This window comes from Schistocerca nitens, chromosome 2 (genome assembly GCF_023898315.1).
Source record: "Schistocerca nitens isolate TAMUIC-IGC-003100 chromosome 2, iqSchNite1.1, whole genome shotgun sequence".
Taxonomy (NCBI): domain Eukaryota; kingdom Metazoa; phylum Arthropoda; class Insecta; order Orthoptera; family Acrididae; genus Schistocerca; species Schistocerca nitens.
In genome coordinates this window covers 1,159,327,409-1,159,353,157 of record NC_064615.1, presented here as the reverse complement: position 1 = coordinate 1,159,353,157, position 25,749 = coordinate 1,159,327,409, and the positions used below count along the sequence as shown (strand labels likewise).

The following is a 25,749-nucleotide window of genomic DNA, read 5'->3' as shown; positions in this document are numbered from 1 at the left end:
GTACACTGAAAGTGGTACACTTGTCAGCAAGAAGGACTTAAATGTCATTAGCCCCATTACAGAAACGTTTTGCGATAAAATTATGGTAGTTACAACTGTGACAAAGCGGACTGTCAGGGTCAATTAGAGAAGGGATAGTCCTTAATGTAAAGGGAAGACATGTATAGCTCATTTAGTTATTATCTACGTAGTAAATTGTCGAAGTTAGTCACGCCAAGACATGGTGTCCAGGCGAAGCTACCACTTCTCCTACAAGAAATACTGTGATCGAAAGAGGAATATTGGATAAGATCGACAAGGAAGCCCTGGATACCATTTTGAATGAATACAAAAATCCTGTGGCTATACCATATGAAGTGGAATTAGCTATCATTGAAATGTATATTCGAATAGAATATTGCAGCAGCTACGTGCAGACGATTATTAAAGTGGCTCTGAGCACTATGGGACTCAACTGCTGTGGTCATAAGTCCCCTAGAACTTAGAACTACTTAAACCTAACTAACCTGAGGACAGCACACAACACCCAGCCATCACGAGGCAGAGAAAATCCCTGACCCCGCCGGGAATCGAACCCTGGAACCCGGGCGTGGGAAGCGAGAACGCTACCGCACGACCACGAGATGCGGGCTGCAGACGATTATTACCTTTCGGATTTAGACATAACATAAGATTTCACTAGGAATTCTAGATTATCAATATTGCGTCCAGTATTTTAATTAGTTTGCTTCCTCCGCTCGTAGTTGAAGTATATCATTAAAAAGGAAAAGTGGTAAACTAATATAATTTAAAGATCGTTTACAAAGGTAAATTGTACGATGTGTGAGAATGCAGAAGAGATGTCATAATATATGCTAGTGCGAATTACACTCCTGGAAATGGAAAAAAGAACACATTGACACCGGTGTGTCAGACCCACCATACTTGCTCCGGACACTGCGAGAGGGCTGTACAAGCAATGATCACACGCACGGCACAGCGGACACACCAGGAACCGCGGTGTTGGCCGTCGAATGGCGCTAGCTGTGCGGCATTTGTGCACCGCCGCCGTCAGTGTCAGCCAGTTTGCCGTGGCATACGGAGCTCCATCGCAGTCTTTAACACTGGTAGCATGCCGCGACAGCGTGGACGTGAACCGTATGTGCAGTTGACGGACTTTGAGCGAGGGCGTATAGTGGGCATGCGGGAGGCCGGGTGGACGTACCGCCGAATTGCTCAACACGTGGGGCGTGAGGTCTCCACAGTACATCGATGTGGTCGCCAGTGGTCGGCGGAAGGTGCACGTGCCCGTCGACCTGGGACCGGACCGCAGCGACGCACGGATGCACGCCAAGACCGTAGGATCCTACGCAGTGCCGTAGGGGACCGCACCGCCACTTCCCAGCAAATTAGGGACACTGTTGCTCCTGGGGTATCGGCGAGGACCATTCGCAACCGTCTCCATGAAGCTGGGCTACGGTCCCGCACACCGTTAGGCCGTCTTCCGCTCACGCCCCAACATCGGTTAGCCCGCCTCCAGTGGTGTCGCGACAGGCGTGAATGGAGGGACGAATGGAGACGTGTCGTCTTCAGCGATGAGAGTCGCTTCTGCCTTGGTGCCAATGATGGTCGTATGCGTGTTTGGCGCCGTGCAGGTGAGCGCCACAATCAGGACTGCATCTGCATACGACCGAGGCACACAGGGCCAACACCCGGCATCATGGTGTGGGGAGCGATCTCCTACACTGGCCGTACACCACTGGTGATCGTCGAGGGGACACTGAATAGTGCACGGTACATCCAAACCGTCATCGAACCCATCGTTCTACCATTCCTAGACCGGCAAGGGAACTTGCTGTTCCAACAGGACAATGCACGTCCGCATGTATCCCGTGCCACCCAACGTGCTCTAGAAGGTGTAAGTCAACTACCCTGGCCAGCAAGATCTCCGGATCTGTCCCCCATTGAGCATGTTTGGGACTGGATGAAGCGTCGTCTCACGCGGTCTGCACGTCCAGCACGAACGCTGGTCCAACTGAGGCGCCAGGTGGAAATGGCATGGCAAGCCGTTCCACAGGACTACATCCAGCATCTCTACGATCGTCTCCATGGGAGAATAGCAGCCTGCATTGCTGCGAAAGGTGGATATACACTGTACTAGTGCCGACATTGTGCATGCTCTGTTGCCTGTGTCTATGTGCCTGTGGTTCTGTCAGTGTGATCATGTGATGTATCTGACCCCAGGAGGGAGGAAAGGGTTACATCTAAATGAAAGGAAAAATGCAAATGAAACTGGTGGAAATTAATTTTGAAAAGGGGTAAAGTTAATAAAGAAAGTAAATGTGCGGCCGTTACGTCAACAATTAACTAGCGGTAATTAGATATTTGAGATTTGGGGGAAATCACGGTCGCCAGTCCTAAGGACAATTACTATAGTAACTGAAAAAGAAAGGTTATTACACATACAATTAGCACTAGAAGCGTGGCAACTGAGGGTTGACACGTGTAGTGTGAAAACTGAAAGTTTGTCAGAAGTAATAAATTTCGCTACACTCTGACTTAATTTAGCAAAAGAATTAATAAAACCGGAAAATCGAAAGTTAATTTAGTGACTGAAGTTAATAGTGAGCTTTCTTTCTGAAGCACATCGAAATCCAGCAGAATACGGTTAGTCTTGGACTACCTCAACAATCATTTCAAAAGCAACTTGACTCTACGCAATTTAGAAACAAGAGATTTAACTTTGAACTTGAATTAAATGATCCTGAATAATTAACAATAGTAAAATTTAGTACGTACCAAGCTGAGCTGCAGCCACAGGTAAGCTAAAATATGCTAACAAAACTCGCACTCTTAATTTGTGCTTGTGTAATCTAACTATTGTAGCCAGCTATGCTTTAACTGCACTTGGAAACTAAAGTAATGAAATGCAATGATAGTACTTTAATGCTGGCGTCTGAATTTCAACGACACTCGGTTTCATTTCGGAAAAGGAAGGGACCCTGCTTGGTAATGCAATTGGGACAATGAGCAACAAAGGTTCATGCTGAGTTGCTGTATTTTTGCGAGGCAAATGGAACAATTTGAAAAGCTGAGGTCTGCCATACAGTTCTGAAACTTTACGTGCTTTTAGTCTTCCTTGTTAGTTGATTGAAGGTTTGAAGCCGTCGATCGAGGAGGTGGCGACGGTCACTCATTGTCGGCCGTCGCTGTTGCAGAAGCTGGATGTTGGCGCGCCTTCTTCTCGACACGGTCACCAAACGAAACGGGCTCTTGATGTGCGCCGGCTAATGCTTCCCGTCCGCGACACCGTGCCAGAAACTAACATCGCGAGTCGAGCGCAATTACATGCTGCCAAACCCCGAAAGCGCGGCAACTCGCGGGAGCGTCACACAACACACCTGCTCCACTCGCTACTCCAGCCAGACCCCGACTGCCCTGCCCGCGCTCCACGCGGCAGAGTTAACACTACCAAAGATCCTACACACTTTGATTCTTCACACGACCTATCGATGTAATCGTTCGATAGCAGTTTTCCCTAGGCAAGACCCAGCGTAAAAATACAAATAATATTTACGAAACAAACCAATTATACATCGACATAAATGCATAAATATATATATATATATATATATATATATATATATATATATATATATATATATAAAAATAGTAAAACAATTACAATATATAAAGGCACAGAAATGTCATATATTCAGGTAACAAAATAAGGAAAAAACTTACAGTACAATAGATGGAAATAGGAGGATATGCATTTCCGGCGTTACAAGTTGAATTCAGCAGTTCATCTAAGTCCGTAAACGTATTCGGAAGGAGCGGTGATCGAATTCCCATCAGTTCCTGATTTTCTCTGATTATTTCATCTGCTGTTTCGTTTTATTGTTTTAGTTTTCTAAGCTTTTTCTTCAATTATGAGTTAATATAATGCCATAAGACATTAGTGAATAGGAAAAGTAAGTTATGTTTGACATTTTCATCTCCTACATTTGATTTTACCCGCAACACAATGGAGTTCAGTCGTTTGAATGATCTGTAACACGTGGCGATTTCAGGTTCTCATAAATATAAATACAAATTTATAATACTATCATATTTATTTATTCACTCTAATGTATTATTTCTAGTGGTGTGATCAGTTTCTTTGCAGTAGAGAACTGAATGTATTCTGCTTTTTCTATGTTCACTAACAGTTCATTTGCAGAGCGATCAGTTAGTAGTTTTCAATAAATTTTATTTGCATCTTCAAATGAACTTTTTCCATTAGGCTTTATTTAGTTATTTGTTTATTTACTCTTCACAGCCACTTTCTATGATCTCAAAAGCTAAATTAGGTCACACTACTGGTATTTTTGTGTACAATGAAAAGTGAATATCATTACTACCAGACACTTTGTCAGTGAATCTCAAAACTGTTTCCCGCTACATAACTATGAATACCCATACTTACACATGTAACAGAATTTCCCTTCTTGCTTCTGTCCATTCCTAATCCATTGCTTTAAATTCTGTCGCCCTTCATGGCTCAATCAGTTTCCAGCTCCAATAAACCACGCCACCTTTCCATTTTCTCCAAATCAATAATTACTCCATACTTCGAATACCTACAAGAGAGCTTTATTTCCATCCTTACAGCCAGCTCGATTTATAAAAGAAACACTTAACATTATACGCAAAACTTCTTATACTAAGATAAAATCAAAATACTTCAACAACACTACAAATTCTACAGAGGGAAAACCCTAACAATACAACAAATAAACACAAGAAAGAAAAAAAGTTTCTACCGCTGCAAAATTACTATTAAACTCTTAACCAATTACCCAACAACTGATACTACTGTCGGTACTACCGTTTCTATAGTTAAGATCGGTACATTTTTCTTTTTGTTCATTAATCAGAGTACATAATCGTGTAGAGCTTTATGAGGCTTGATTACAATACTTTCATCTTCAGCAAAGCGAATTGTTTACGAATCATTTATATATGATCAAAGATCATTTTTAAACAGTAAGAACAAGAGCGACCCCAATATTATTCTCCACTCTGAAGATGGTTCTGCATTGTCGTACCTACAGATTGTGCTTCTGATAATTAAAGCAGTTTCCAATCAAGTTGTTAATCATTCTTATTTCTTGTACCGTAAGTATGTCTCTTAGCTGTACCTTAACTACATACAAATTTCTTTCTCAGGTGAAGAGAGTGTGCGGACCACACATGTGGGACTATGGTGTTACGGACGAGAACACTGCACACGATGGAGTCCGTTCCAACGGCACTGCGTTCCAGCAGAGCTTGCCTGGTGAGTACGTGGCTCCACCCAGTTGTCTCAACTTTTCTCCTGCCTCAGAAATCTCGACACTCAGGTTATCCCTCTAATACATGCAATACAATGGGGTGTCTCTAACTAGAGATATTTCGCGGTGAGCGAGCGCCGTTACGATCAGTGTATAAACTTTACTGCCGTGAGCCACAGCGCTTCTTAGCGGTTTAACTGAGTCGTTTCGACTACACAGATTTCTGATGTCGACCAAATGGCAACACTTGCAGCAGTATCGCAAATACAAGTAAAATAATGAGTTCAAAATTATTATTATTATTATTATTATTATTATTATTATTATTATTTTCGATTATTCCCATTTAAGAGAGCGTTTGAACTTGAATTCCTTTATCATGATTGTTTATGTTTTTTCTGAGCCCAAATTTTCTTCATGTGTTCACTGTGTTGTTTCTTTCGCTCCGCTGTCAATTTGCATCCTGGTCTCTTCTGTGTTGTGGTGTCAAATTTATGTTTTTTGATGATGTTCCTGAATTCAGTTCTATTTTCTGCATTGTTTACTGTTATGTGTGCTTGTCTGAGGTCCTCTTCAACTTCTTTTATCCATTTTGTTTTTCCCCTGCCTGAGTTGATGACTTTAAGAATTCGCTTTGAAATTCTGTTTTCATTCATCCTGTGGATATGTCCGTAGAACTGCATTCTTCTTTTCCTTATTGTATCCGTGATCTTGTCTGTGTATTTATATAATTCTGATGTTGGTCTCTTCTTCCAGATTCCTTGCTCTTGTATCGGGCCAAAAATTTTCCTGAGAATTTTCCTTTCTTGTTTCTCTATTTCTTTGATTTTAGTTTGCCCACCTATTTGTGTTGTTTCAGATGCATACAGTGCCTCCGGAAGTACGACAGTGTTGTAGTGCCTCAATTTTGCGTTAATGGATATGGACGTTTTGTTATAATAGTTCCACGTGAGTTTATATGCTTTCTGTAGTTTTTTTATTCTTTCCTCATTGGCCTTTAGGTTGATCCCTGATGGCTGGATGATTTCTCCCAGGTACTTAAAATGTGGTACTTGTACGATTTTCCCATGGGTTGTCACAATAGGCAATTTGTCTTGTGGCACTCTTTCTACGTACTGGGTTTTGTCATATGAGATTTGCAGGCCAGTTCTTTGTGCAATTTCGTGTAACTTCTCTATGGCGTTAGTGGCTTCTTTTCTATTATTTGTGAGGATTGCAAGGTCATCTGCAAAAGCTAAACACTTCACATTGAATCTATTATCTTTTCTAATGCCAATCTGGATTCCTTTGACTTCTTTTTCCCATGTCCTGATGATTTTTCCAAGAATGATATTAAAGAGTAATTTTTATTATTATTATTATTATTTATTATTTCTGTTAATTGACAAATAAGCCAGGATAATGTCAATAGTCTTGTCTTCACCACACCAGATCATAAACTTAAATTAACTTTACTGCATAAGCTATCCGGTTCACCCACTTTCAGTTATCAAATCAGGAAGTTTATTTATACGTATGGCTCAACTTATATAAAGTACTGTATCCTACTCCAGATGAAAATAAACAAGGACAGTTACGATGCCACAATAATAACAGCTGTAATCAAGCAAACAGTGTGGTAATTAAAGCATTTCTGTTTTTGCTGCTACTTCCGTAAACATGGTGTAGTGCAACAAAACATGTTTTTCAGAATCAGACGCCACCGTTGCTGGTATTGCCGATTAGTACGGTAATGTCGAACGACAGTGACGATAATGACTTTGCCGGGCTCACCGGTTCGCCGCTGTCTGCGGTGTATTGTTTCCTGTGACTACAGGCTAATTCACAAGTTTCCCACCCGCTTGCGAGGCTTACTCATTGTTTTTACTCGTTTACATAATCTACTGGAGAACACTAGAGATGGCTACGCGTGGAGTTCGGTTACACTTCCAAAACAGTTCGTAAGACAATCTGCTCCCAACGTTACAACGCATTTTATAGCCGTGACATGACTTACATGTCTCAATAGCAATACGTTACAACTGACTGCCGCAAACACAGATACAATGAAGCGTGACTTATAGGTAATGTTTGAACAGAAGATACAAAAATGTTGCCACACGGAGTGTTTACATAGTGAAGTATTAGTTTTTTGTCGCGCAAATTGCGTTCATTAACTGTGAAACGAAACGTGCAGCTTTTTAACAACTGCTGAAAAATAAACATTGACAATTTCAATGCAGTACTTGTAACTAAAACCTGATTTAACAGAGAGAAAAAAGGAAAATGAGTTTCGGCATTTAATACTTAGCTGCCATTCTTCGTCATATGTCTGCGCTTTCCTGTAGGATCTTTTTCCCGCTTTTCTTATCAGAATGTAAAACTTCGCATTCTAGATCATATGAGTGGTTTTGTGTTAAAAGGTGATCTGCAAAAGTTGTATGCTCCTTTCTTAATCTCCAATTTCTTTCATAGAAGGCTATATTTTTCGTAACTTGTTAATTCTATCTCCACATAAACTATATTTTTCCTGTTGTAGTTAATGTAACTGTTTCCGTGTGAGAAAAAATTAATAGTTTCCTATGTAAACACTCTACATGTCTTCATTTATGTGCCTTTTGTGTCTTCTGTTGAAATGACGTCTACTTAAAGTCGTACGCCATTTTACTTGTCTTTGCTACACTCACTTGTGACCTGAAGAGGGCCTAAGACACTGAAAACCAGTTCGTTACCAAATAAATATCATTTTCTAGAATATCAAAAAATGTTTCCTGATTAACATTATAAACATTACACCATAAATGGTGTTTCATGTTTCAAAAGAGAGGAAAAGATTAAAAATGCAATCACCCGTCAAGCGTCGTGACTCAGCTCGCTCTACTACTGTGGAAGTTAGTCTGTGATGTCTTAACAGAGGTCCTGTCATCCGCTCCTTTCTTCTTGTCAGTGTTATCCATATACTCCTTTCCTCGCCCTGTCCCCCGAGAACCTACTCATTCCTCACCTTATCAGTCCACCTAATTTTCAACATTCGTCTGTAGCACCACATCTCAAATGCTTCTATTCTCTTCTGTTCCGGTTTTCCCACAGTCCATGCTACAGTGCCATAAAATACTGTGCTCCATATTGCATTCTCAGAAATTTCTTCGTCAAATTAAGGTTCAAATGGTTCAAATGGCTCTGAGCACCATGGGACTTAACATCTGAGGTAATCAGTCCCATAGAACTTTGAACTACTTAAACCTGACTAACCTAAGGACATCACATACATCCATGCCCGAGGCAGGATTCGAACCTGTCCGCAGCGGTCGCGCTGTTCGAGACTGAAGCGCCTAGAACCGCTCGGCCACACCGGCCGGCTTCAAATTAAGGCCTATGTTTGATACTAGCAGACGTATCTTGGCAGGAATGCACTTTTTGCCATTGCTAGTCTCATTTGATGTCGTCCTTGCTTCGTCCGTCACGGGTTATTTTGCTTCCTTGGTAGCAGATTTCCATGACTTCATTTACTTGAGGAACACAAATCCTGATGTTAGGTTTCTCGTTGTTCTCATTTCTGCTCCTTCTCAGTGCTTTCGTCTTTCTTCGATTTGGTCTCAATTCTGTACTCATTAGACTGTTCATTCCATTCAGCATAGCCTGTAATTCTTGAACCTTCCTTTTATTTCTTTTATTTGCTTGATCGATGTATAGATTGAGCTGTATGGGGAAAAAGACTACATCTCTTACACCCCTTTTAACCCGAGAACTTCATTCATTTTGTCCCATTCTTATTGTTCTGTCTTGTTTCTTGCACATACTGTGCATCACTCGTCTTTCCCTACAGCTTACCCACATTTTTCTCAGGATGCCGAATGTCTTCCACCATTTTGCATTGTCGAACGCTTTTTCCATGTTGACAAATCCTATGAACGTGATTTCATTTTTCTGGAGTGTTTCTTTCATTATCATCCGCAATGTTATAACTGCCTCTCTTATGCCTTTACCTTTTCTAAAGTTAAACTGATCGTCATCTAAGAGATTCTGTTTTCCTTTCTAAGCTTTAGCCTATTATTCTTGTTGACAACATGGATGGACGAGCTCTTACGCTGACTGTGCGATAATCTCGCACTTGTAGGCTTTTGCAGTCTTCGGAATTGTCTGGAGGAGGTTTTTCCAAAAGTCTGATGGTACATCGCAAGTCTGACATTCTACACACCAACGATACTGGATCCTCTATCCCTTCCCCATCGACTCTTGTTTCTTCTTTCATCACGTCATCAAACAAGTCTTCCCCTCTTAGGGGTCTTCAATGTAGTCTTTCCATCTATCTGCTCTCTCCTCTGCGTTTAACAGTGAAATTCGCACTGCACTGTAAATGTTCCGCCCTTGCTTTCAATTTCACCGAAGATTGTTTTGACTTTTCTGTATTGTAAGTCAGTCCTTCCAACAATCATTTTTTTTTGATTTCTTCACAATTTTCATGCAACCATTTCCTCCTATTTTCCGTACACTTCGTATTTATTTCATACCTGATTGACTTATTTTTATGTTCCTGAATTTCTCTGAATATTTTTGTACCTGCTTCTTTCGTAGAACAGCAGAACTGTTTGCTCTTGGTTTTCTCGCCGTTGTCTTCCTTGTACCTATGTTTTTCCTCCCAGCTTCTGCTGCTGCCTTTTTAGAGATGTTCGTTTCTCTTCAGCTGAACTTCCTACTGAGCTATGCATTATCGCAGTACCTGTAGTCTCGGAGAACTTACGGTGTATCTCTTTACAGTGTAGTGCTTTCATATCCCATTTCTTTGCATGTTGGTTCTTCCTGACTAGTCTCTTAAACATCAGGCTACTCTTCACCATAACTAAATTGCATATATTAAGCAGTAGATACTAAGGAGGCCTTAAGAAGGCTACTTGCAACAGTGAACGATGTCAGTTCTCCAGTTAAATGGCTTGACAGAAGACATTTGAACAACAGTTTTTATTTAGCAGTCTTGCACCGCCATTTTTTCCTCATATGGCCAGTTTTCGTTTTACAAATAATCCATACTGAGATCTATCCTCGAACTAATTAGCTCCACATCGTACCAACTGACAGGTACTTTGTGAAAAGTATACATTTGACAATGAGTTGTTTGTAACTGCGGAACCGTCATACGCGAAAAAATGTAGGCGACTCCAGACTTGTAAAGCGGAGATGCTATTGATGAGTGCTAGCCTTCGCATCGTACCTGACGCTACATAAGGTGTATGTCCTCATTAGATTTTTTCATATGGGGTATCATAAAGCCCACGGGGTGTGAAAGCTCAGTATAATCCGGACAGCAACTGTTTCATAGGTTCTGGTTGCCTGTCTAACTGCACACAAAGAGGTTACTTTAGGGAGTGTGACGAAACGTAATGCGCCGGTGAGATTGACGGTCTTCTCCTTGAACAATTGCTATGAGGTTAAGGTGCTGCTGTAAACTGTAATTTGTTTGTGTCGATCAAAATCTAAACATTCATTTCTGTCGATTAGTTCCTAATCTTGAAGTTATCAGCGTATGATCCTCTTCCACTTATATAATTTTGGCCCTAAATATTTTGGACCTTCAGATATATACTCTAATGACACCTATGGCGGGCACAGTGGAGTGTTGGGAAAATTTCATCATACTGCACGTAAGCTACACTTTGTATACAAATATAAAACTTTTGTCACTTTGAGAACTCAAAAGCCTAACTTACGAAAAAAATGAAAGATTTATAAAATGCACTTTAAGACAAAGAAAAGATGCACCACGAAAGAAATATCGTAATGAGATGGAAATCGAGAAATGTGCTGTACGTGTACAGAGAAATAAATCGTCGCATTTTCAGAAAATTTAATGATTTATCCAGTAGAAAGAGCTGCGCAAACTGAGCAAATCAATTGCGGATTGGTCCACCTCTGTCCCTTATGAAAGCAGCTATTCGGCTTGGGACCGGCTGATAGAGTTCTTAGATGCCCTCCTGAGAGATGTGGCGACAAATTCTGTCCAATTGGCGAGTTGGATCGTCAAAATCCCGAGCTTGTTGGAGGGCACCAAGCCACCAGTTGCCTGGACACAACCTTGTTGGCAAGTGGGAGCTCGATACAACACAAGCCGGGACTCGTGACACGCCGCCGCTGATCTGGGGTCCAGTGTGAATGTTCACTGGTCCATGCCAGTAGCTGAGCTCCGTGTCGAGGTGTCAGAATTTGTGTTCGTGGAGTCCTAGTTGAAAGGGGCTTCTCAAGTCAGGAGAGCTTCAGCCGCCAAGTATGGCTCTGCGGAGGAGAAGTAACGCCCGTTCGTCAAAGATTTGTGCACTTCCTGTGTGGGGGTTTACGCGTGTGAATACATTGTGTCCCTGATAGCGAACATCCACTCTCTACAGTGCTGACCTACGCAACACGATCCGTAATGTCTGATATTCTATCACGGATTCTTGATTAGATTGTCATGCCACATTCAGAGTCGGTTAACTCGCAACGTACTGCCACGTTCAGTACACAACTGTCTGTAATAGACCGCGTAGATATCATGTCTACACTCTAACCACACTCAGCATATAGCTGCGACGTTCGGACGTCAACAAGGCACATCACCTTTCCTGTGACTTCAGACAACCCAACTGACATCCCCAAAGTTCACGAGTGACGTGCTTTATATTAATCAAGCAGTAAATTCAATTTAGTTCTACTAAGTACCTGAAGATAAATGCACTTTGGTTTGTTGACAGCACCAGACAGTGATCAGCTATCGTCGAAGCTGCAGCCCTTCATGGCGAGCCTAAGAAAGAGCCGCGGCTTCTACGCCAACCTTGCCGAGTCGCTGTGTTCCGACGAGAGCTTCGCTGAGACCAGAGACACGGCCGACTGCTGGAACGGCGAGCGCGTCGGAGAGTGAGTTCCCAGGGCAGGCAGGCGCTGGCGCTGCGCTGGAGGCTGAGAACATGGTGCCTTGTAGGCTCTCCTCCTACAGTGTGTGTGTGTGTGTGTGTGTGTGAGAGAGAGAGAGAGAGAGAGAGAGAGAGAGAGAGAGGGGGGGGGTCGGGTGAGGGAGAGGAATTTAGAGAGAGAGAGAGAGAGAGCTAGACGAGACAGAGACAGACAGACACATACAGCAGCAACTGGAACACAAAGAAAGCTGTCGGAACGTTCAAATTGGGTCTGAGAGATGCCTTCTATTGACAGAACCAGTCAGTTAGTGGCAATAAAGGCACTTGATAATGAGAATAAATTCTCGAAATGCACCGTGCTCAGCATGAAGAAATTGTAACTGGTGCGACGTTTTAGTATTTAAATCGCATAGTTTTTATCGCTTGCAATATCTGTTACACTTCCGTCCATTGTCTTATACATTTTTTTCTTTTAGTCACTAAGTGCACGAATTGAAAGTCCATTGCACTGTTCCGCATACTGTCTCACCAAAGCAGTACCATAAACTATGATGAGACAGTATGAGGAACAGTTCAATTGACTGTCGATCTGTGCACCTAGTGACCAAAAGAATAACTGGTAATGGACGCATGAGTGGCAGATGCTCAACTCAGGGGTTCCCAACGAAGTTTTCTCGAGGACCCCCTCATCGTGCATGGTTGGTACCCTGTCACATCACAGTATCAAGTACCCAAAAAAGCCAAATTAAGAGTCTTTTTATACATTTTCTAGTTTTGGTACCTAGAAAAAACATTGACATATTCATTATTGAAAAAAAATATTGGGCTTAAAACTGCTCGTGCAGGAAGCGGCCAAAACAAAAAATCTGATATAATATGAAATATATTTAATATCTCGCGGACCCATCTGGCATAGCTCGCGGGCCCCTGGGGGTCCGCGGACCACCTGTTGGGAACCACTGCTCTAACTGGTAATAATTACTTCCTTTAGGCGAAGAAAACTTACCTAACCTGAAGTAATGGTATCCGTGACTTGAAGGAAGATCAGAGTCTAGCGTGCCGTCGACGGCGCGGGTATTAGAGACGGAACGCAAGCTCGGATTACGAAAGGATGGGAAAGGACATCGGCCGTGTCCTTGTCAAAGCAACCATCTGGGAATTTGCCTGCAGCACCTTAGGAAAATCACGAAAGCCCAAAATGTGTATGGTTGGGCGGGGATTTGAACCGTCATCCCCCCCAAATTAGTGTCTAGCGTGCTAACCACTGGGCCACCTCGCTCTGTTCGTGACGCGAATCTGGAGGCTCGTTCGAAACTCTTTGTCGATAAATAAACATACATTACTGCGGCTTTTGCTTGTTTCGTGACGCTGTTATTTGAAACCAAATTAAACTAAACTCCGTCCGAACAGGCCTTGGAATGCACAACGGTATCACCGGCCGCCGTGTCATCCTCAGACCACAGGCGTCACTGGATGCGGATGTGGAGGGGCATGTGGTCAGGACACCGCTCTCCCGTCCGTCTGTTACTTTACGAGACCGGAGCCGCTGCTTCTCAATCAAGTAGCTCCTCAGGTTGGCTCACAAGGGCTGAGTGCACCCCGCTTGCCAACAGCGCTCCGCAGACCGGACCGTCACCCATACAAGTGCTAGGCCCAGCCAGACAGCGCTTAACTTCGGCTTTCTGACGGGAACCGGTGTTACCACTGTGGCAAGGCCGTTGGTTACGCTGCTATTTGAATAATGTGAAATGTTGCTGACCTCCAGCTGCAGTATTAAGAGGGCATATAAATCCAATCTAGCGTATGGATCTCGTGAAAGTGACTAACACGAGACACAGCCCATATTACTTTCATCTTAATTTATTGACTTACCAATATATGTGAGAAGTGGAACGGTAATAACAAAACATTTCAGTTTGTAATTATTTAAAGAAATTAGCTCTTCCCCAAGATATGAAAGTCCAAGGAATATCTACCTCTGGCACATGTGGATGCGGCACGGAGGATCATGTGGTCAGCACACCACTCTCCCGGTCGTTTTTCAGACTTTCTAGACCGTGCAGCCGCTACTACTCGGTACAGTAGCTACTCAGCTGGCGTAATGAGCCTCAGTGCACCCCATACTACTCCTTCCGAAGGAAAAATCCATGGCAGTGCCAGGAATCGAACTCGTGTCCTCTGCATGGACTGATCAGCCAGATTATTATGACCACTTACCTAATACCCGGTATACCCAGCTGAGCCGCGCTGGGCCGGGTTATGCGTTGGTTTAAATCTTGACTGTTACTCTGCGTTTGGTTTCCCGCGGTTATTGCGGCTATGACGTGGTTCTTACTCTTTCTACGTGTGGCAGCAGCGGTGTGTATCGATATTCGCACCATCTACTATCTTTGGTCTGGTGCATACAGTTTCCGGCTAGCCGGTGTGCGGCAGTCGGTCGGATGGTGTGGATCAGGCAGGAAATCTCCGCGCGACGCAGTGGTCCGGGTCCGCTGGCGGTCCCTACGGTGTGTCGGAGTGTGTGGGAGCTGTTCCGATTGCTACGAGGTTCGTGGCTCAGCGACTCAGGACATAAAAGTTGAGTTGTGATTTAATTACCGAAGCCAGTCTGTTCACATTGTGCCGTTGGTTTTCACGGTTGGCTGTTGGGGGTATTCCCGTGAGCAACAGCGAGTGTTCGAGTTGGAAAAAGTTTGGCCAATATCCGGTGGAGTTTAACTGTATTTTGGTTATTTGAAGTCCAAGTGCCCCAGCGGAGTTTTCTGCCCTGTGGCCGTTAGCTTTCCGGTAACCTGCCCTGGCCGCTGACGTAAAATTCAGGCAGTGTCCGTTCCTCACCGTGTTGTCGCTGTCCAACACGTGTGTGTAGTTTTGACAGCCTTTTATGTTTTGTCACTGGAGTTCCTTATGTACTGGTCGGGTGGAAAGCAAGTCGTCTTGTCGGTGGGTCTGTTGACTCTCTCTTGGTTGGGTTGCTGGTGGATCGGATATTGTTGGGTCGGCTACCCGTCTCCACTTAGCGAACGTTAACTTCTGAGCGCCGCTGACTTTACTGCCTATTCTTATTGGTGTTTGACTGTGTATTTTGATGGCTCATAGCCGATGGTTTGAATTTGAATACCTTTAGTTGGCTTTTAAGTAATGGGCCTTCAGCCGTTTTAAAATTAAAAGTTCCTTACTTGTCAAGTCTTAGATTGTTTGGGCCTTCAGCCTCTTTTGAAATATTATTTAAGGACAAAACCTTGCGCCTTGTGCCTTTTCAAAATTTATTGTAGCTGTGTTTTAAATCATGAGCCTTCAGCCGTTTTAAAAATTAAAGAGGTTGTGTCCTTAACCCATAAGATTGTGTGACATATTCAGCCGATAGTTAAGCTCGGAAATTGCGATGTAATGGTTGGGTGACTAAATAAAGTTATATGTGTTCAAATGTATCTGACAGCCTCTCAGTTTTGGCTCCTTTCGACAATTCCAACTACCTGTTCTGTCCTGCGGATTTAACCAGGCGGTTTCACCACCTTTGGCACTGATAACAGCTGCGAGGTATCGTGACATGAAAGCAACGTGGCCTTGGAAGGTTATTGGAGGAAGAGGGCACCACATCTGTGCACACAAGTCGTCTGATTCCCGTAAAATCCGGGAAGGGGAGCGATGGAGGTCTGACGCCACTTTCAGTCACATCCCACAGAGGTGTTCAATCGGGTTCAGATGTGGAAAGTTGAGTGGCCAGCACATCAGCTGGAACTCGCCGCTGTCTTCCTCGAACCACTATCACACTCGTAGGCTTGTGACATGACGCATTATCTTGTTGAAAAATGCCACTGCCGTCGCAAAACATTCCCGTCATGAAGGGGTGTACGTGGCCTGCAACCAGTCTACGATACTCCTTGGCCGTCACGGTAACTTGCACGAGCTCCACTGGACCCATGGATCCCCACGTGAATGGCCTCCAGAGCATAACGCCGCCGCTCTCCCACTGACACGATGAAGACGGTATCGGGATTAATGGGACGATGAAACTGCGCTCTGCCACTGCGCCAACATTCAGTGACGATGGTCACGCGCACATTTCCGTCGTAGTTGCCGATTCCGTGGTGCTAACATTGGCACATGCATGGGCCATCGGTTGCCGAGGCATATCGTTTGGAGTGTTCGGTGCACTATGTGTTGAGACACACTCATACCCTCCCCATCTTTAAAGCCTCATGTTAGTTCCGCCACAGTCCACCGCGTGGCCTGTTACCAGTCTGCCCAGCATAACGTCCAACTTCCGTATTGAAGGGTGGCCACCCAACCCCAAGGAGTCTGAACGTGGTTTCGCCTTGGTTTCGCCACGTGTTGAACAGCGTTTCTCGAACGCCCGACTAGTTGTACTGTTCCCAAAATGCTCGTGCGCAGCCTCCAAGCCATTAAAATCTGCCCTCGGTCAAACTCACGAGGGAATGGTCCAATATGACTTCGCGAATCACTCACGCGGCGCCGCGTAGCGGAATTATCCAGAGTCCACAGGGACCAATTTTAAGCAACTAAAGTCTGGTTTACAATGGAGCGAATGGAAGCGAACACATGCGAATGAGCACTTGCAGAAAATTCACTATCATTCGCTTGAATATAGATAGAAATGTTTGGAGCCGGCCGCGGTGGTCTCGCGATTCTAGGCGCGCAGTCCGGAACCGTGCGACTGCTACGGTCGCAGGTTCGAATCCTGCCTCGGGCATGGATGTGTGTGATGTCCTTAGGTTAGTTAGGTTTAACTAGTTCTAAGTTCTAGGGGACTAATGACCACAGCAGTTGAGTCCCATAGTGCTCGGAGCCATTTGAATCATTTTTAGAAACGTTTGGACTAGATAGAACGGAAGAGAACACGAGGTAGCGCACATTGCCTACGAACGCTGTCTTATTAGTTTTTAGTTTTGGAGCTAATATGCGGCATACAGGATACAGCTCTATCTCTTTAGAGCCACAATGCGAAACTTTGTTGTTCAGTGAGAATTATTTTGAATGGTGAGTGCACTGTTCTCGACGGAGTATGAAAAATGGCACAGGGAAGATAGAATTTAAGTGTCTCAATTTGTATGGAAGCGTGACATGCGTGGAGATCGTGCACTTTACACGGAATTGCATCCTATCTCTCCTTATCAGTGGTCCAAAACTTTTCTTATATGTCGGCTGCCATTTTTCCCTAGCTTCTCATTACCATTGAGGGGAAATTTATAATCAGAACACCAATTACCGACGTTGAGCATCATCTCAAGAGGTGACACACCTAGCGTTTCCACTACGCATGTAAGGTCTAATATTGATATGCTATTTTCTTTTTTCTAAAGCAAAAAGCGCACGCTTCTTGATCCAGGGAGCGCGGGACCAAATCCCGTTCAGACCACAACTTTTTCATTATGATTTTAGCCGAGCATTCACTTCTCACGGATGGAGTAGCCACGAAAGACATGTTGTTCAGCCGGCCGGAGTGGCGGTGCGGTTCTAGGCGCTACAGTCTGGAGCCGAGCGACCGCTACGGTCGCAGGTTCGAATCCTGCCTCGGGCATGGATGTGTGTGATGTTCTTAGGTTAGTTAGGTTTAATTAGTTCTAAGTTCTAGGTGACTGATGACCTCAGAAGTTAAGTCGCATAGTGCTCAGAGCCATTTGAACCATTTGAACCATTGGAACGATGTTGTTCGGATTCCACGTTAAACTGCAGGTCTCCATTTTCCGATTAGGCAACTGGGGAAGGTTAGGGACACATAAGGAGGTGCAGTTACGTCCTGTTGAATGGCATGCAAGAGGAAATTACACACTCTTTTGCTCGTGCTTGTTAGCTTGTTTGCTCCGGTGAAAGCCTAGCTTAAACTATGCAAACATTTTTAGAATTACTTCATATCGACATTCAATTCTTGCACATGTAATTCTGATAAAAGTGGCTACCAGAGAAAATAAATTCATGGCAGTGTCTGATGCCACAGGCGACTTCAATCAATGAGGACTTGTAATTTGTTGAAATGAAATGTGTCTTGCAGTACCACATTTCATAAAAATTCCTGTAGGCCATTCCTTATAATAATGTTTGAATGTTGTACATTTGACTATCAGTGAAACAGTTCTTTGTTTATTTTCCCTGTAGTCGTCACAAAAATGCGAAGTGTCTATTGAATCACAAAAACAAACATTTTTCTTGCACTAGGCACACCGGAAAAAGGAAAAATTGAGGCAGTCAGGCACTTCGCAGTAAGAACTAGTTTTATTTAGACAGAACTGGGATGGATTCAGAAATGCTCCCGGCCGTTATCCTGCATATTGCGCTGGATACCACGCATACTTCATCAAATTCATAAAGCACAGTGAAGCGAAGAAAACTGGTAATGCACAAATGACTGGAGCTTAAGAATACTGTTCCGCTAATACACCTGAAATAAATGAGAGGTATTGTCTGATAATTTCCTGACAAATGCTTTCCACTGTCGAAAAAATTCTTTTCGAGCGGTTGAATCGCACCGGTAGTTCCATATGGAATCCACATTATATCTATAGATTTTTCGTTGTCCTCCACAGAAGCAGAGGCGTCGTTATCTCCAGACCCTGAGCCCAACAGAAGCAATGAATTAGTTTCTCCAGCTGGTAGGAATACGTTTCGAACGAAACGTCGAAAACTTTTCTTTCCCATTTTTCCAGATTTTGATACGTCGATTACAAGATTTTTGCAAGTAAACAGTCCATTCTTTTTATTTTTGGTCCTAATTTGTCTTGCGGTTCTTGAATACAGATATACAGCTGCGGAAACAGTAAACTATTCATGCTTATCAGTGGCATTATTGTAAATGAATGTGTCATTGCATTCATTGTTTGGGTAACCGACTCCGTCTTTTTCCCACCCCCACAGTGCGGTATGCATGCAGTTATTTCACGAAACCTGACTGACCAGCGCTATAAACAGCAGTTGCGGGGATAACGGCAAGTTTCGTCTTTACATCAGCTACGAGTTTCTCTATAGCATTGTCTATCACTGGCAGCTGCTCTACACGTTTACGTGACGTAAACTTGGTAATTTTGCGACTTTCTAGTCTGTACGATTTCTTGAACCTGCATAGCCAGGTCGACGAAGCCTGGAAATTAGCAATGTTTATGTCAGATGCAATTCGAAAAGCCCAGTCTCGTCGACATCCATCTGTAACGGGGCATAGCTTCTCACGAGCAGTTCTAAATCTTGCGAACAGTTTTTCATTCAGATGGTTTCGGGTTTCCGTTTGGTGCATATTTCTTACTTCATGTAATTCATTCTTCCATTTGTACAGTTCATGCACCGATTTTACGAATCGAAAACGCCACTGCGTAACTTCAAGCGTATTCTCCCACCTACATTTAACCAATATTACACTGGCTTTTCTTTGTCGCTGAATGCTGTTGCAGTACGTGTTTCTTTTTTAGGCTTGGAAGGCATTCTTCTTCTTCTGAACTGTTACTGGCAGAAGTGACGTCCGAACCACAATTCATGGAATCGTCAAACGAAATGTCGATATCATTCGAATGAATGTCAAGGAAATCAACTAACAAATGACACATATGTACGCGCTCATGAGAAGTAGGTGATTTCGGCTGGGAACCACGTTCTTCATATTTCATCATTGCTAAATTGAGAACGTTAAATGGATTCCATATTACAGTGAAACTGGAAGAAAAAAAAGTACCATTAGCAGGCATGCCCTTCGAAAGCACAATAAGTATTGAACTTTATCTGTATTGTCAATACTTACCAGTACTTCAAAAAGCAACTGATAATTTGTAGTAGACGTTACTGGAGTGGCTAATTCGAGAGAGTAATAACTATGTACTGCAGTGTCAGAGAAACTGCCAACGAACGGTAACCTGAAACGTCCTTTACAAATTATGATCGGGTTGTGTCGTGTTTCCTGTTTAGAAATGTACCGCCGACCTCGGCTGTGTGTGTGTGTGTGTGTGTGTGTGTGTGTGTGTGTGTGTGTGTTCTACCGCCTCCTGGCGAGCTACGAATTTGGCTACTTTTAGCTATTTTTTAAGTACTTGCAGTGCTTCTCAGCAGCTATAATTTTGACAGTACATTTCTTTCGTTGTATTCTTCCTGTGTAAAACATTTCAGGGTAGGTTTCGACATGTTAAAATATTGAACCATTCCTTTGTCAGACTGCGCGCCTTCCCCAGTCTACACACGACATATTTCATCACTCCATGCACCGTGCGTGTGTCTTGACTAGCGGTTATTCCTCAGGAGATGACGCTGCTATCGCCTGGACGGGACTATATCGATAGTAGGTTGATTATGTTCTGGCCGATCAGTGTATGCTGACCACTCGGCTACGGAAGCGAACTATAAATATTTAGCCGGCCGGTGTGGCCGTGCGGTTCTAGGCGCTTCAGTCTGGAACCGCGAGATCGCTACGGTCGCAGGTTCGAATCCTGCCTCGGGCATGGATGTGTGTGATGTCCTTAGGTTAGTTAGGTTTAAGTAGTTCTAAGTTCTAGGGCACTGATGGCCACAGATGTTAAGTCCCATAGTGCTCAGAGCCATTTTTTTATAAATATTTAATCATATTAATTAAGCTCGACGCCCTTAGCGGAGAAACAGGGTAACACTTAAAAAGGTAAATATGTCTGTTGCTGTTGCGTAGGCTGAGCACTTTTACTTATTCACGAGTAGACATTCGGTTTCATGGGTCGGACCGTCCTTTGTATGAAATCTGCACGTAACGTTAACTTTACATTTGAAAATGCCGCAACTTTTCAGCATCGTCATCGGCAGGCGTTCGTCATTCACTCGTCGAGATAGGCCGTCTACTGGTTGCTGCGGCCATTAGGCCTTCAGCTATACCCGCCTGGCACAATGTCGTCTTCGCGGCCTTTCCGTGTCTCTGACACACTAAAGAACTTTACTGATCTATCTACCATCTATCCGCTTAGCTACATGTCTTCTCACCTGTACTTCACTTTATCTGGCAGTAATTGTTTGTTCCTCCCTAGCCTACTCCCTGATCTCCAAGTGATTCCCAAAATGCACCTTTCAACTGCTCACCGCAACCCTGAGTTTTTCAATGGTTTTCAAATTAAAAGTTGTGTCTCACTGTCGAAAGTCAAAGCTGGAAGTACACACTCATTGCAAAATTTTCTGTTCGGACGCATCGGAAACTTAGGTTTGAAAATGATATTTAGTTTACGAAAAGCGCTGTAGGCCAGTTTTACTCTTCTATTTATTTTTTGAGATAAGGTCTTTTTGGCATAACTTGACAGAAGGAAGGGATAGGTTGGCAGGAAACATTCTGAGGAACCAAGAATTTTCGTAATGAAGAGCTGTGTGCCAAATAACTGTAGATGAATACCAAGGTTTGGGTACAGTACGTCAAGTGTATGCAATGGCAGTAGTTATCAAAAAGGTTAGAATGGATGTGAGTTGCAGTAGTTTATCCGGAGATGGAGAGGCTTCCACAGGACAGAGTATCGTGGACAGCTGTGGCAAACGAGTCTTCGGACTGAAAACCACGACAACATTTCTTTTCCTGTCCGTCCTGTTGTTCTCTTAATCAGCGGTAAATACACAAAAGTCTTCACCCGTTTTTTTGGCATATTTGTTAATTTTTATGCTGATGTTTTCCGTGCGCTGATCATACGAAGGCTTCCAATAAGGAATGCAACACACTTTTTCCCGACCAATTTCGGTTGCAAAAATGCGAGGCTTGTGGGATATCGTGAAATATTCCGGCTTCAGCGCCCGTAGTTTCATGAAGTTCCGATAGGTGGCGGCGCTGTACGTAGCCTTCAAAATGGCGTCTGTAACAGATGTGCGACCCAACAGGGAGATGTCACTGATTTTCTTTTTTGGTGGAAAACCAGAGTATTGCAGATATTCGTGCCGTTTGCAGAACGTCTACGCAGACCTAGCAGTGAACAAAAGCACGGTGAGTGGTTGGGCGAGGCGTACGTCATCATAGCAACAAGGTCATGCAAACTCGTCCGATCTCCCACGTGCTGACCGGCCGCACCCAGCTGTGGCTCCTGCAGTGCTGGAACGTGCGGACACTCTCATTCGAGGCGATGGACGGATCGCAATCAAACGCCTAGCTGCGCAACTGGACGTCCCTGTTGGGAATGCTGACACACTCGTCCACCAGTTGGGGCACTCAAAGGTTTGTCATTCCTCGTCTACACTACAGCCCGGCTCTCGCACCTTCCTCTGACTTCCATCTGTTTGGCCCAATGAAGGATGAACTCCGCGGGAAACAGTACGCAGATGACGGGAAGGTCATTGATGCAGCAAGACGTTGACTCCCACGTCGACCAGTAGAGTGGTATCGTGCGGGCATACAGGCACTCCCAGTAAGACGGCGTAAGGTCTTCACACTGAACGAAGATTATGTTGGAAAATAGGGTTTTGTGATCGAAAGAGTGGGGAATAATACGGTGTCCTGTGAACCTGAATAAAACCGACCTGCTTTCAGAAAAAAAAAAGTGTCACATTACTTACTGAACGCCGCTCGTGCATTAACGTGGGCTCGTTATAGTAATCAAGCCTGCTTCTAAACTAGCTTTATTATCAAACTTCCTGGCAAATTAAAACTGTGCTGTACCAGAACTCGAAACTGAGATCTTCGTCTTTTGCGAGCAAGTACTCTACCGGCCGATCCATCCTACGGGATCTTGACACATCCTCGGATAGTTCAGTTGATAGATTGCTCGTCCGCGAGCAGCAATGGTCCCAATATCGAGTCCCACTCCGGCACACAGTTTTAATCCGTGACTAAGTTTCAGATCAGCGTACACTCACCTGCAGAGTAAAAATTCGTCCTTCCTCTATTACGTTCTTCCACTGTCGTATGAAGTCTATCTCCAAGACGTCTAAACTGTACAATGTTATGGGAAAAACCTACGTTCCATTAGCACGTGTTCCTTATTCTTTTTCTCATTCAAGCGATCTGAAAGCTTATATAAGACTCCAGAAGTTGGTTTTTGTGATACAGAACTTCTTTGCTGACAGCTCATTCAACTCTGAATTTTCCTTTATTTGTGGAAGTTTAATGGAACTGTAGCATTTATGTTGATATTCTTCAGTACATTAACGTAGACTGAATCATCGCCTAAGCAGGTTAGTAGAATTTTCGTAGAAATTTAGTCCATTACTTGGTTTTGGTGTTACTCCAGTGGCTCTTTTACCTGCTGTTGTGAAAGTCAGTTGTCACGACATGATGGCCTAAGAATCCTATAAGAAGTTAGTGGTTAACTAAAAGCTGTCGCTGGGCAACGAGGCAAATGTAAATATTTAAACTTGTTTTTAGGATCTGATGAAAGACGCTTTCATGAAAAACGCCAAAAGGTGATAAAAACTTTATTGTACTGTAACTGGTTTCGACAATTTGTGGTATCTTGCAGACTTCATACCTGAAAATGGTGTATTCAACATGTCTCGTACTTTCAAATACACTGCAAGACGAAAAAAATGACGCACCGCGGTGGAGTAATACGAATTGGTCACAAATTGATAGTCATACAGATATCGGTGGAAAATGCAAAACTGTAATACAGGGTGATTCAAAAAGAATACCACAACTTTAGGAATTTAAAACTCTGCAACGACAAAAGGCAGAGCTAAGCACTATCTGTCGGCGAATTAAGGGAGCTATAAAGTTTCATTTAGTTGTACATTTGTTCGCTTGAGGCGCTGTTGACTAGGCGTCAGCGTCAGTTGATGCTAAGATGGCGACCGCTGAACAGAAAGCTTTTTGTGTTATTGAGTACGGCAGAAGTGAATCGACGACAGTTGTTCAGCGTGCATTTCGAACGAAGTATGGTGTTAAACCTCCTGATAGGTGGTGTATTAAACGTTGGTATAAACAGTTTACAGATAATGGGTGTTTGTGCAAAGGGAAAAGTTCTGGACGGCCGAGAACGAGTGATGAAAATGTAGCACGCATCCAGCAAGCATTTGTTCGCAGCCCAGGAAAATCGACTCGCAGAGCTAGCAGAGAGCTGCAAATTCCACAATCAACTGTATGGAGAGTCCTACGAAAAAGGTTAGTTATGAAACCTGAACGTCAACTACCCGAGGCGATGGATTGGCCGCCAGGCAGCCCGTGACAGAGCACTTCATCACAGGCCTCCAAGAAGCCCTGATCTTACCCCCTGCGATTTTTTCTTATGGGGGTAAGTTAAGGATATGGTGTTTCGGCCACCTCTCCCAGCCACCATTGATGATTTGAAACGAGAAATAACAGCAGCTATCCAAACTGTTACGCCTGATATGCTACAGAGAGTGTGGAACGAGTTGGAGTATCGGGTTGATATTGCTCGTGTGTCTGGAGGGGGCCATATTGAACATCTCTGAACTTGTTTTTGAGTGAAAAAAAACCTTTTTAAATACTCTTTGTAATGATGTATAACAGAAGGTTATATTATGTTTCTTTCATTAAATACACATTTTTAAAGTTGTGGTATTCTTTTTGAATCACCCTGTATTTGGCGGTTGATAGATCAATAAAGGGCATAGAGTATTTGCGATTCTGTGTAGTCACTTGGACAGTATTTGTACCTCTCAAACAGGCGCGTGAAGAATATTCGCAGAAGTCGCCATTTGAGAGAGTAGGCGCAGTTGGGCTCAAAGAAGCCCGTTGGAGTAATCGGCGGATCGCACCACATTTGAATAGGAGAAGTGCCACTATGATGTTGGGAAGGAATGGGTGAACCATGGCCAAACACAGCGTCAAGAAGGAAGCAGTCGAGGTGGAGAGATCCGGGGCGCAGCTGGAGAGATCCGGCGTGCAGCCGGTGCTCCAGTGACAGCAGGGACCACTAACAGGAGGCTCACAGGAACGGCGCTGAGCTCACGGCGGCCCTTACGCTGACTGCCGTTGACCTCTGTACACGAACGAGCACGCTTGCAGCGACGTCGGGCGCTTTCAGCCTAGAAGCTCATTGACTGGAGTAGAATTGTCTTTAGTGATGAGTCCCGCTTCGAATTGAGCCCCTATGATCAGGTATGACATCTCTGGAAATGCGCCGCACAGCGGCGGGGACCATCTTCACTGTCGTTCGCCTTAGGCCCGACAACCAGGAGTGGGGTGCCATTTATTTCCATAGCAGGAATGCCTTTGGTTGTCAACCGTGGCATCCTTGCAGCACAGCGGTACATCGACGCTATTCGATGCCACGTTTTGTTGTCCTTCATGGCAAGCCATTATGAGCTTATATTTCAGCAAGATAACGGCCGCCCGCACACGAGGAGAGTATGTACTGCCTGTCTCCTTGCTTGCCAAACCCTGCCTTGAGCAGAAAGGTATCCGGATCTCTCCCCATTTGATAAAGTTCTGAGACTATGGGCGTGATGCAACCAGCTCGGAATGTTGACAAGCTAAAGAGCCAACTGGACAGAATTTGGCCCGAAATCCATCAAGAGGGCGTCCAACATCTCTTAATTAATGTACAACCGAATAACTGCTTGCATAAGGGCCGGAGGTGGGCCAACGCGTTATTCACTTGATCAATTTGTGAACCTCTTTCTCGTGAATCAATCATCCAGTGTTTCTGAAATTGTAATCATTTGTTTGTCTAAACATGTACATCACATCTACCTATTTCCGTGCCATT

The 25,749-nt window shown here is 43.9% G+C and overlaps 1 protein-coding gene across 1 annotated transcript in view; it reads left to right on the top strand.

Moving 5' to 3' along the window:
- The first annotated feature begins 5,193 nt into the window (after positions 1 to 5,193).
- Positions 5,194 to 25,749, top strand: part of LOC126234809 (division abnormally delayed protein-like) — a 72,461-nt gene continuing 51,905 nt past the window's right edge. Inside the window, exons 1-2 of the mRNA XM_049943557.1 lie at positions 5,194 to 5,299; positions 11,996 to 12,158. Of these exons, the coding sequence (XP_049799514.1) occupies positions 5,215 to 5,299; positions 11,996 to 12,158 (248 nt within the window). The 5' untranslated portion in view covers positions 5,194 to 5,214. The remainder of the gene's footprint in view (positions 5,300 to 11,995; positions 12,159 to 25,749) is intronic.